This window comes from Pristiophorus japonicus, chromosome 4 (genome assembly GCF_044704955.1).
Source record: "Pristiophorus japonicus isolate sPriJap1 chromosome 4, sPriJap1.hap1, whole genome shotgun sequence".
Classification (NCBI taxonomy): Eukaryota; Metazoa; Chordata; class Chondrichthyes; family Pristiophoridae; genus Pristiophorus; species Pristiophorus japonicus.
This window is the reverse complement of record NC_091980.1, coordinates 173,548,201-173,561,323: the sequence shown is the minus strand read 5'-3', so window position 1 is coordinate 173,561,323 and position 13,123 is coordinate 173,548,201. Positions and strand designations below refer to the sequence as shown.

The following is a 13,123-nucleotide window of genomic DNA, read 5'->3' as shown; positions in this document are numbered from 1 at the left end:
GAACATAAGAACATAAGAATTAGGAGCAGAAGTAGGTCATTCGGCCGTTCGAGCCTGCTCCGCCATTCAATAAGATCATGGCTGATCTTCTCTCAACTTCACTTTCCTGCATTATTCCCATATCCTATGATTCCCTTAGTATTCAAAACTCTATTGATCTCTGTCTTGAATATACTCAAAGACTGAGCCTCCACAGCTCTCTGGGGTAGAGAATTCCAGAGATTCACCACCCTCTGAGTGAAGACGTTTCTCCTCATCTCAGTCCAAAATGGCCGACCCCTTATCCTGAGACTGTGACGCCTGGTTCTCGACAACCCAGCCAGGGAAAACACCCTCCCTGCATCTACACTGTAAGAATGTTGCTTGTTTCAATGAGATTACCTCTCATTCTTCTAAACTATAGAGAATATAGGCCTAGTCCACTCAATCTCTCCTCACAGGACAATTCCCCCCCCCCCCCCAATCCCAGGAATCAGTGTGGTGAACCTTTGTTGCACTCTCTCTATGGCAAGTATATCCTTCCTTAGGTAAGGAGACCAAAACTATACACAATACTCCAGGTGTGGTCTCACCAGAGTCCTATATAATTGCAATAAGATGTCTTTGCTCTTATACTCAAATTCTCTTGTAATAAAGGTCAACATTCCAATTCCATTTCAATTGCTTGCTGTACCAGCATGTCAAGTTTCAGTGATTCGTGTACATGGACACCCAGGTCCCTCTGAACACCAACATTTCCCAATCTCTCACCATTTAAAAAATACTCTGCTTTTCTATTTTTCCTACCAAATTGAAAAACTTGACATTTCTCCACATGATATTCCACTAGCCACGTTCTTGACCATTCACTTAGCCTGTCTATATCCCCTTGAAGCCTCTTTGCATTCTCCTCACAACTTACATTCCCACCTAGCTTTGTATCATCAGCAAACTTGATATTACATAAGGTCCCCTCATCCTTAAAGGAATGATATGGAGAGGCCTTGAAGGAATAATTCTGTACCATTTTAAATACACAAATGCCACTGTAAAGTAAGATAGCTTGTTAATAGGACTTTACTTTCACAGCATCAGCACGGGCAACATCTGGATCAGCTTTCTTATCCTCCTTGGACTTGGCTTTCTCTTTCTGCCTGGCCTTCAGTTCCTCCTCCTCCTCCTCCTCGTCCTCATCGTCCTCCTCCACCTCGTTAGGTCGCAGGGGAAACGCAGATGCGCCCAAGTACCAGGAGAAGGTCCTGTCGAGATATTCCTGCAGGGAAGGAGCTCGTGTTTACTAGCAGCAATAGGGACAGTCTCCATACAGCACCAAATATTTTCTTATCTTTGTTTTACTGCATGCATCACATTTTAAACAAAAAATGTTTTGCAATTCTGATCACACAGAGAACATGTGATGCTCATTGCTTCACAATCTTACTTTAAGGCACAGGCACCCTCTTAGCAGGAGTGTGGGAGTGAGTGAGTGAGTAACTGCCATATAAAGGGATAATACTAGATAATAACTTAATAGTGAAGGAAAACAGGAAGAGGCCATCTATCTCATTTTGATATAAATGCTCAAATATAGATCAACTGTATTTTGGGATCTGTTGGTTAAGGCAGTTGAAGTGCATCCCCCCTGTAATGTATTTGCTTCTTGGGTTCTTCGCTTAACTATTCAAAGCAACACACTGCTCTTAAGAACTAGTTGGTTTATTAACAAAGCTTCAACAATCACACTGCACATTACCAGTTCATCCACCAGGCTCACAACCACCTGCCTCATCTTGGATCCCTTCAACCCAACTGACTGGGGTTTTATTGAGTCTTGTGAACATCATGTGACTGGCTAAGCCACTCACAACTTAATAGCTCCACAACTATTTTGTTGTCATCAGTAATCAAGTGCCCCCATATTAAAGGGGAGGCACACTCCAAAAGATTTTCAGGTGTCCCCTCGTTTTTTTGCTTTTTTTTTTCCTGAGGGCACCAAAACACAAATTATACAAGTACCCCCTGGCTACAAGGGCAGGGGGGGCACTAAAACCGACAAACGTAAACAAATTAAACTTTGGACATTATCAAATTAAAATTTGGTTGCCAGGGGTGATGATGCACTCCAGTCCCTACTGGCGCCCACCTCTCGCGGAAGGGCGCAAGCGTACTGGTGGACACCGCGTGCTTCATCTCCAGGAACACCCTGGCTCGGATGTAAGCACAGAAGAGAGAGGCAGGCAGTCAGGCTGAACGAGCCCCTCGACCGCCCGCTGCCTGGACCGGTTGATGGCACCCTTGGCCATGCCCAGGAGCAGTCCTACTAGGAGGCCTTCGGACCTACCCACTCTCCTCCGCACAGGGTGCCCAAAGATCAGGAGTGTGGGACTGAAGTGCAGCCAGAATTTGAGGAGCAGCCCCTTTAAATAATGGAACAGGAGCTGCAACCTCGCACACTCCATAAAAACATGGAACACGGACTCCTCCAGACTGCAGAAATTGCAGGCAGCCTGGGAGCCCGTGAACCGGCTTAAAGATTTATTGCAGGGACTGCTCCGTGCACCACCCTCCAGGCAAGTCCCCTATAAATAGGACTCCCGCGTAGAGTGCACTCCATCGGGGACCCCCGCCTCTCTACAAACCTGTGAGCATACTCACAGGTGCACATATTACACCCCCTCCTCCCCCACCACCCCGCTCCGCCATAACTCAAAAATTTCTGGAATTTCCCTCCGTGATGATATAATTTACCAGTCTTTGTTCCCCCTCACTTCCCCAACCTCTTTCCTCAACTTTTCATTCATCTCCTCCATCCCCTACTCTCTCCTCCTGCCCGCCCACCCATCCTCCATTCTCCCTTTCACCCCATCTCTCTCTTGCTCCCAACACCTCCCCCTCCCCTTCCCACCATCTTCTCTGCCTTGGTCTAATTATCTCCTCTCCACCCCCCAACCATCTAACCCTGCTTGACCTGAATCCTGCACTGGCTTTCGACGTCTCATGTGCAGTGACGAGTTTTTAACAATATAAAAAGCCAGTTGCATGGTGCCTCTCAAAGCACCAGATTCATAAATAATAAATAAGCATGATGCTTAAAAATAAAAGACTGGATAGTCGGTTGCCAACTCTGGCTGGACATTTCCTGGAGGTTCCATCACATGACATCCTCCCTCCAACTGCCATGCCCCCAGACCTCTGCCATTGGTTGTTTGACATGTCCAACCTCACGGCGCCCCGCTTTCCTACACCAATTAAAAAGTGACGACTCTTCGTTACCTGACTGGATGAGTCTGGCCTGTCAGTCAATAGCCCTTTTTTCCCTCCCATGTCCAATATTTTTATAACTAGGAAACAAAAGTGTTCCAAGAACTTTTTATTTTTAAATGCCCCTCCAATTTTTCTCCTGCTCGCAGCAATGTCCCGGGGGAGATGAGTCTTCAATCCTTGGAGACTCCAGGGCAATCCTACTCGATAGTAGTGTAGCTGTGTGGTATAAGCTCAGGCAATGGAGGGCCACAATGGACTCGGAGCCCCTCTCCAGACAGCTGCTTTGTGCCGGTGGACAGGGAACCCTAGACAAGTGCAGGCCGTCACATCACAGCAAACAGGAGCTGTTATTCTGCGAGCCGGGAGCTGAGAGATGGGAAAGAGAGATACAGCTAACCTTCACAAGGAAAACTCATTAACTGTGCACAGATTGATAAGAAGGGAGGATGGTGCAGCAAGGCAACACATTTGATGCGTGGGCGAGATTTAACTGCGGGCAAAGAAGGGAGGTTGCTGAGGCTCTTGTCTGAATTTTGCGATTTCTGACGGAGGAATCAGTCACCACAACGCTCAAACAACGCAGCAGTTTGCAGCAATCAGAGACTCATGGCGGGGGAGATGGAAATCAGAAATAGAGTAGAAATACGTCAGTACAGAAATTGTGAGTGAAGGCAACACTCAGAGTTCAAAGGAATGGCCTCAGCTTTCGTCCTCTTGTTCGAGGCACACACACTGAGACGATAGCCCCATAGAATTTGTAACTGCATGATCACTCAGTGACCAGGGCACTAATATCTGAGGGGTCAGTCACTATGGGGACTAATATCTGAGGGGTGTGTCACCATGGAACTAATATGGGAGGGGTCAGTCACCATGGGGATTAATATCTGAGGGGTCAGTCACTATGGACACTAATATTTGAGGGGTCAGTCACTATGGAGACTAATATTTGAGGGGTCAGTCACTATGGGGACTAATATCTGAGGGGTTAGTCACTATGGACACTAATATTTGAGGGGTCAGTCACTATGGACACTAATATTTGAGGGGTCAGTCACTATGGACACTAATATTTGAGGGGTCAGTCACTATGGGGACTAATATCTGAGGGGTTAGTCACTATGGACACTAATATTTGAGGGGTCAGTCACTATGGACACTAATATCTGAGGGGTCAGTCACCATGGGACTAATATGGGAGGGGTCAGTCACCATGGGACTAATATCGGAGGGGTCAGTCACCATGGGGACTAATATCGGAGGGGTCAGTCACCATGGGGACTAATATCGGAGGGGTCACTGACTGTGGTGCAAGCTGCAATGTGTTAGCAAATACAGGTGTATGACTAAGGGATGTGTGGCCTCAATACAACAGATTTGAGACAGGGGAAGAGCAAGCATCATTCTCTAATGGCACAGGTCACCTGGGTTTGATCTGCACTCTTACTGACTGGGTTGAACCTCCACGGACTATGGGCTTTAAAACACATCCCAGGGGTCAAAGTGCACAGGAAGCAGTTGTCAAACAGCAGACAAGTTGGAATGATCAGGTAACTTACCTCATCAGAGGGAGAGACCAAGAGGGCCTTCAGGGCCTGGACACAGGCAGCGATCACATTCTCGGCGCTGTCATCCAACGAGAACCGCAGGAGGAACAGGAAGCCTGCATCCAGCAGCATTCGCACCATGCTGTGCTTGAGCGAGGACGAGAAGTCGCCAGATTTAGCCTGGTAAAGAACAGCAGGACAACGACTCAACATGAATGAACTACACATCCCACCAGAAGCGAGACACATTTAAATCGTTTACTGGAATCTACGTCACCAAACACCTTAGACCTCATTTCATAGCATCATAGATTCATAGAACTTTACAATACAGAAGGAGTATAATGTAACTAAGTTTGCTGATGATACAAAGATGGGTGGGAAAGCAAATTGTGAGGAGGACACAAAATATCTGCAAAGGGATATAGACAGGCGAAGTGAGTGGGCAAAAATTTGGCAGACGGAGTATAATGTGGGAAAATGTGAGGTTATCCACTTTGGCAGAAAAAATAGAAAAGCAAATTATGATTTAAATGGAGAAAAATTGCAAGTGCTGCAATACAGAAGGACCTTGGGGGGGGTGGGGGTCATTAAGCACGAAACACAAAAAGTTAGGATGCAGGTACAGCAAGTAACCAGGAAAGCAAATGAAATGTTGGCCTTTATTACAAGGGGGATAGAGTATAAAAGCAGAGAAGTCCGCAACAACTGTACAGGGTATTGGTGAGGCCACACCTGGAGTACTGCATACAGTTTTGGTCTCCTTCCTCTATCCCCCAAACCAGGCACCATGGATTCCACTTGACCCCCTGAATCCTGACCTCAGTCCTTACCCTGAATATTGTCATACAAGGCCTCTCCACCTCACAGTGAGAGCAGGCGAGATGCTGTACCTCCTGTCTCTGTGGTTCCACCATGTGCGCCAGTCACACGGCTGCATTGCAGGTATATTAACGTGATCCATCACAGATGTAAAAGGTAGATCCCAGGCATTGATCCACAGTGAGTGAATGAACACCACATAGGATGCACCAAAAAGGAGCTGAGAGTAATGAAAAGTGTGTTACACAGGGGGAGCTGTGTGTACTGAACAGTGTGTTACACAGGGAGCTGTGTGTACTGAACAGTGTGTTACACAGGGAGCTGTGTGTACCGAACAGTGTGTTGCACAGGGAGCTGTGTGTACCGAACAGTGTGTTACACAGGGAGCTGTGTGTACTGAACAGTGTGTTACACAGGGAGCTGTGTGTACCGAACAGTGTGTTACACAGGGAGCTGTGTGTACTGAACAGTGTGTTACACAGGGAGCTGTGTGTACTGTGTGTTACACAGGGAGCTGTGTGTACTGAACAGTGTGTTACACAGGGAGCTGTGTGTACTGAACAGTGTGTTACACAGGGAGCTGTGTGTACTGAACAGTGTGTTACACAGGGAGCTGTGTGTACCGAACAGTGTGTTACACAGGGAGCTGGGTGAAGGAGCGACGAGGTCGGGGCGGAGGAGCAGCGATAGATTGAGGAGTGACGTGGTCCGGGCCCAAAGGAGGCGTGAGTTTGGAGCCCAGAAGAGGCGAGGGCCCAGGGGGAGCACGGGCCAGCCCACACTGCGATACTGTGCATAGTAGGCCCGTGCAGCAGAGCTGGTCTCCAGTCATCTTGGCTTATCCTTGCCACTGGACCAAGACCTAGCTTTGTCAAGCCCGTGTGGTGGCTGGTGTGCAATGGCCACCACACTTTAAAAAAAATCCATGCACAGGCATCTTTCACCCTTGAACATGTAGTTCGGAACCTGGAATATTAGGTCCTTCATTGAAACACCTGTGAACTCATCCTCAATACGAAGGATCGCTTATGATGATGATGATTTGGTCTCCGTATTTAAGAAAGGATATACTTGCACTGGAGGCTGTTCAGAGAAGGTTCACTCGGTTGATTCCGGAGATGAGGGGGTTGACTTATGAAGATAGGTTGTGTAGGTTGGGACTATACTCATTGGAGTTCAGAAGAATGAGGGGTGATCTTATCGAAACATACAAGATAATGAGGGAGCTCAACAAGTTAGATGTAGAGATGATATTTCCACTCATAGGGGAAACTTAAACTAGGGGGCATAGTCTCAGAATAAGGGGCCGCCCATTTAAAACTGAGATGAGGAAGAATTTCTTCTCTCTGAGGGTTGTTAATCAGTGGAATTCTCTGTCCCAGAGAGCTGTGGAGGCTGGGCCATTGAATATATTTCAGGCAGAGAGAGAGAGAGATTTTTGAGCAATAAGGGAATAAAGGATTATGGGGAGCGGGCAGGGAAGTGGAGCTGAGCCCATTATCAGATCAGCCATGATTTTATTAAATGGTGGAGCAGGCTCGAGGAGTCAAATGGCCTACTCCTGTTCCTATTTCTTGTGTTCTTGTGTATTTCGGCCCATTGTGTCCTTGCTGGCCAATGAAGAGCTATCTAGCCTAATCCCACATTCCAGCTCTTGGTTCGTAGCCCTGTAGATTACGGCACTTCAAGTGCACATTCAAGTCTTTTTAAAATGTGGTGAGGGTTTCTGCTTCTACCACCCTTTCAGGCAGTGAGTTCCAGACCCCTACCACTCTGGGTGAAGATATTTCCCCTCAAATCCCCCCTAAACCTCCGACCAATTACTTTAAATCTATGCCAAAGCAAAATACTGCTGGAACCTGAAATTAAAAACAGAAAATGCTGGAAATCTCAGCGGGTCAGACAGCATCTGTGGAGAGAGAAACAGAATTAATGTTTCAGGTTGATGACCCTTCGTCAGAACTGGAGAGTGTTCGGAAAGAACACATTCTTAAGGAGCACTGAAAGGGGGAGGGGAAGAAAGAACAAAAGGGAAGGTCTGTGATAGGGCAGAAAGCAGGAGAGATTAGAGGGACAAAAGGGATGATGGTAACGGCAGAAGTTTAAAAAAAGTTAGTCTCGGTACAGTGTGAATGGCAGAATAATGACCAGCTGTTATTGGAGACAAAGAGAAAAAAAACATAAGATCGGGGGGGGGGGGGGGGGGGGGCGGGTGTGCCTAAATGAAAGATGAGGTGCTCTTCCTCGAGCTTGCGTCACTCTACCATTACCATCAAGCCAGGCGACCAACCCTGGTTCAATGAGGAGTGTAGAAGAGCATGCCAGGAGCAGCACCAGGCATACCTAAAAATGAGGTACCACACTAAGGAAGCTGCAACACAGGACTACATGCATGCTAAACAGCAGAAACAGAATGCTATAAACAGCAAAGCAATCAATCACACAATCAACGGATCAGATCAAAGCTCTTCAGTCCTGTCACATCCAGTCATGAATGGTGGTAGACAATTAAACAACAAACAGGAGGAGGCGACTCCATGATTATCCCCATCCTCAATGACGATGGAGCTAAGGTCTTGCTGCATTCAAGCATGGAGGCCGAGGACGGAGAGGTCAGAGTGGGCGTGGAGCGGGGAATTAAAGTGACAGGCGACCGGAAGTTCGGGGTCACACTTACGGACTGAATGGAGGTGCGCCGCAAAGCGGTCACTCAATCTGCGTTTGGTCTCCCAAATGTAGAGGAAAACACATCGTGAGCAGCAAATACAGTATACTAAATTGCAAGAAGTACAAGTAAATCACTGTTTCACCTGGGAGGAGTATTTGGGGCCCTGAATAGTAGGAATCCAAGCCCCCTAGTTGTTGATCCCTCTGCTAAGGGAAATAGCTCCTTCCTAGCCACTTCTATCTAGGCCTCTCATAATTTGATACACCTCAATAAGGTCCCCCCTCAGCCACCTCTGTTACAAAGAAAACAACCCCAGCCTATCTAATCTTTCCTCACAGCTAAAATTCTCCAGTCCAGGCAACATCCTCGTAAATCTCCTCTATACCCTCTCTAGTGCAATCACATCTTTCCTTTAATGTGGTGACTAGAACTGCATGCAGTACTCTAGCCATGGCCTAATTAAAGTTTTGTACAGTTCAAGCATAACCTCCCTGCTCTTGTATTCTATGCCTTGGCTAATAAAGGCAAGTATTCCATATGCCTTCTTAACCACCTTATCTACCTGGCCTGCAACCTTCAGGGATCAGTGGACATGGACTCCAAGGTCCCTCTGTTCCTCTACACTTCTCAGTGTCCGACCATGTAATGTGTATTCCCTTTCCTTGTTAGCCCTCCCCAAATGCATTACCTCACACTTCTGAGGATTGAATTCCATTTGCCACTGTTCTGTCCACCTGACCAGTTCATTTGAGGTGCCCCTTCCAATTCCTTTGACTACTCTTCTCCTTAGCACACTGGCCAAGGTATAGTCCCTGTGATGCCTTGCCCATGTGACCATTCTTCCTGTGTGATCTGTGGCAGTACATATTAATGTGTTGTTTGGGAATGAGACATCCAGCTGAACCAGATCCTGTTCCCTGCCTGAAGCCTTCACAGCTGCACTCCCCAAAAGTTGCTGCTTGTGGGATCGTGCTTCGCTGCCTACCTAACAGAGACTGCACCTTAAAGTAATTTACTGCAAAATGCTTTGAGGTGATCAGTCGGTCTTTCTTTTATCCCACCCACTGAATCACTTCCCCAATTCAGGTGTCATCTGCAGTGCGAGAGTGTGCAAGCGAGAAACTACAAGAGAGCGAGCAAGAGAGTGAGAGTGAGATAGACAGTAAGAGAGCATGCCAGAGAGGGAGGAAGGAACGCGAGAGACAGAAAGAGAAAGCACAGGAACAAAACAGAGATGGTGTGCGAGAGAGAGAGAGAAGGAAAGGAAAGAGCAAGAGACAGCCAGCAAAAAAACGGGAGAGAGAATGAGAGAGTAAGAGACAGCCCACATGAAAGCAAAAGACTCAGTGAGCGAAAAAGTGAGGGCAGGGGAGAAGAGAAGGGGGCGAGCGCGGCGGGGGGAAAGAGAAGGGGGGCGAGCGCGGGGGGGGAAAGAGAAGGGGGGCGAGCGCGGGGGGGGGAAAGAGAAGGGGGGCGAGCGCGGGGGGGGAAAGAGAAGGGGGGCGAGCGCGGGGGGGGAAAGAGAAGGGGGGCGAGCGCGGGGGGGGAAAGAGAAGGGGGCGAGCGCGGGGAGGGAAAGAGAAGGGGGGCGAGCGCGGGGGGGGAAAGAGAAGGGGGGCGAGCGCGGGGGGGGAAAGAGAAGGGGGGCGAGCGCGGGGGGGGAAAGAGAAGGGGGGCGAGCGCGGGGGGGGAAAGAGAAGGGGGGCGAGCGCGGGGGGGGAAAGAGAAGGGGGGCGAGCGCGGGGGGGGAAAGAGAAGGGGGGCGAGCGCGGGGGGGGAAAGAGAAGGGGGGCGAGCGCGGGGGGGGAAGAGAAGGGGGGCGAGCGCGGGGGGGGAAAGAGAAGGGGGGCGAGCGCGGGGGGGGAAAGAGAAGGGGGGCGAGCGCGGGGGGGGAAAGAGAAGGGGGGCGAGCGCGGGGGGGGAAAAAGAAGGGGGGCGAGCGCGGGGGGGGAAAGAGAAGGGGGGCGAGCGCGGGGGGGAGAGAAGGGGGGCGAGCGCGGGGGGGAGAGAAGGGGGGCGAGCGCGGGGGGGAGAGAAGAGGGCGAGCGCGGGGGGGAGAGAAGAGGGCGAGCGCGGGGGGGAGAGAAGAGGGCGAGCGCGGGGGGGAGAGAAGAGGGCGAGCGCGGGGGGGAGAGAAGAGGGCGAGCGCGGGGGGGAGAGAAGAGGGCGAGCGCGGGGGGGAGAGAAGAGGGCGAGCGCGGGGGGGAGAGAAGAGGGCGAGCGCGGGGGGGAGAGAAGAGGGCGAGCGCGGGGGGGAGAGAAGAGGGCGAGCGCGGGGGGGGGGGGGAGAGAAGAGGGCGAGCGCGGGGGGGGGGGGGGAGAGAAGAGGGCGAGCGCGGGGGGGGGGGAGAGAAGAGGGCGAGCGCGGGGGGGGGGGGGAGAGAAGAGGGCGAGCGCGGGGGGGGGGGGGGAGAGAAGAGGGCGAGCGCGGGGGGGGGGAGAGAAGAGGGCGAGCGCGGGGGGGGGGGGGGGGAGAGAAGAGGGCGAGCGCGGGGGGGAGAGAAGAGGGCAAGCGCGGGGGGGAGAGAAGAGGGCGAGCGCGGGGGGGGAGAGAAGAGGGCGAGCGCGGGGGGGGAGAGAAGAGGGCGAGCGCGGGGGGGAGAGAAGAGGCGAGCGCGGGGGGGAGAGAAGAGGGCGAGCGCGGGGGGGAGAGAAGAGGGCGAGCGCGGGGGGAGAGAAGAGGGCGAGCGCGGGGGGGAGAGAAGAGGGCGAGCGCGGGGGGGAGAGAAGAGGGCGAGCGCGGGGGGGGGGGGGAGAGAAGAGGGCGAGCGCGGGGGGGGGGAGAGAAGAGGGCGAGCGCGGGGGGGGGGGGGGGGAGAGAAGAGGGCGAGCGCGGGGGGGGGGGGGGAGAGAAGAGGGCGAGCGCGGGGGGGAGAGAAGAGGGCGAGCGCGGGGGGGAGAGAAGAGGGCGAGCGCGGGGGGGGAGAGAAGAGGGCGAGCGCGGGGGGGGAGAGAAGAGGCGAGCGCGGGGGGGGAGAGAAGAGGGCGAGCGCGGGGGGGAGAGAAGAGGGCGAGCGCGGGGGGGAGAGAAGAGGGCGAGTGGGGGGAGGGGGAGAAAGGAGCGGATGCCCAGCCCCAGAGTGAATAGGGGGAAGAGTGAATCACCAAGTGGGCTGTGGAGCAAAGGCCTACACATCAGAAGGCAGGAGTGGAGGAAGAACAGTGAAGGCACACTGGAGCCCAAACTTTGAGCAGCCGCCCATTAACCCTCAGGACACACAGTGCACGTGACAGAGAGAGGAATTGAAATTCTGCTGCTCTAAACACTTCTAGTTTGGTAACTGCTTAAAATCACAAAACAAATCTGTTTACTTTAATACATTCGATCAAATTAAGTGCCTGGATTGAAATGTTATTGGCAAGCTGCGCTGTAACCATGGCAACAATGACATTTCCTATGAATCTGATTAGAATAATAAGTGGAATACCCAAATACTGGAGTCAGACACCCTTCACAGCCTGTCATCTGTCAACTCTCAGTTAATGTGAATTCTGATCAGCTGCTTCCCCGCCCCCATTTCCCTTGCCCAGCAAGCCAAACATTCCCCCACTGCCCCTGCCCTAGTCCTGAACCAAGGTCTCTCACTCATTTCTCTCCTATCACCTCTCATGCCCTCTCTGAGCTCATCTAGCTCGCATCCTGCTCCTTTGATACCACTAAATTGCTGACTACTCAACTTCCATGCCTGGCACTCGTGCTCGCTGACATTGTCAATGGTTCCCTCTCCTCAGGAACTGTCTCCCCACCCTTTCAAATCTGCCGTCATTAGCGCCCTCCTCAAAAAACCCACCCTTGACCACCTGTTCTGCCAAACTACCACCGCTTCTCCAAACTGCCTTCCCTCTCCAAATACCTTGAATATATTGCCACTACTCAAACCCATCTTCCCCACAATTCCATGTTTTTTAAAAATTAGTTCCTGGGATGTGGGCGTCACTGGCAAGGCCAGCATTTATTGCCCTTCCCTCATTGCCCTTGAGAAGGTGATGGTGAACTGCCTGCTTGAACTGCTGCAGTCTGCGTGGTGAAGGTACTTCCAACAGTGCTGTTGGGGAGGTAGTTCCAGGATTTTGACCCATCAACAATGAAGGGAGTATGATATATTTCCAAGTCAGGATGGTGTGTAACTTGGAAGTGATGGTGTTCCCATCCGCCTGCTGCCCTTGTCCTTCTCGGTGGTAGAGGTTACGTGTTTTGGAAGTGCTGTTGAAGAAGTCTTGGCGAGTTGCTGCAGTGCATCTTGTCGATGGTACACACTGCAGTCACGATATGCCAGTGGTGCAGGGAGTGAAAGTTTAAGGTGGTGGATGGGGTGCCAACCAAGCGGCTGCTTTGTCCTGGATGGTGTCAAACTTCGAGTGTTGTCGGAGCTGCACTCATCCAGGCAAGTGGAGAGTATTCCATCACACTCCTGACTTGTGCCTTGTAGATGATGGAAAGGCTGGGGGTAATCAGGAAGTGAAACACTCACCACAGAATACCGAGCTTCTGACCTGCTCTTGGAGCCACAGTAGTTATGTGGCTGGTCCAATTAAGTTTCTGGTCAAGGGTGACCCCCCAGGATGTTGATGGTGGGGGATTTGGCGATGGAATATCAAGGGGAGGTGGTTAGACTCTTGCTTGTTTGAGATAGTCATTGCCTGGCACTTGTGTGGCGCAAATGTTACTTGCCACTTCTCAGACCAAGCCTGAATGTCATCCAGGTCTTGCTGCATTCAAGCATGGATTGCTTCATTATCTGAAGAGTTGTGAATAAAACTGAGCACTGTGCAATCATCAGCGAACATCCCCATTTCTGACCTTATGATACAGAGAAGTACACTGATGAAGTAGTTGAGCCTA

The 13,123-nt window shown here is 51.2% G+C and overlaps 1 protein-coding gene across 5 annotated transcripts in view; it reads right to left on the bottom strand.

Annotated features, from left to right (window-relative positions):
• Positions 1-13,123, bottom strand: part of rpap1 (RNA polymerase II associated protein 1) — a 154,979-nt gene that overhangs the window by 83,316 nt on the left and 58,540 nt on the right. For all 5 annotated transcript variants that reach the window (XM_070878833.1, XM_070878837.1, XM_070878834.1 and 2 more), the window contains 2 exons: positions 4,803-4,970; positions 1,061-1,252 (listed from right to left, as the gene is read on the bottom strand). In XM_070878833.1, the coding sequence (XP_070734934.1) occupies positions 1,061-1,252; positions 4,803-4,970 (360 nt within the window). The remainder of the gene's footprint in view (positions 1-1,060; positions 1,253-4,802; positions 4,971-13,123) is intronic.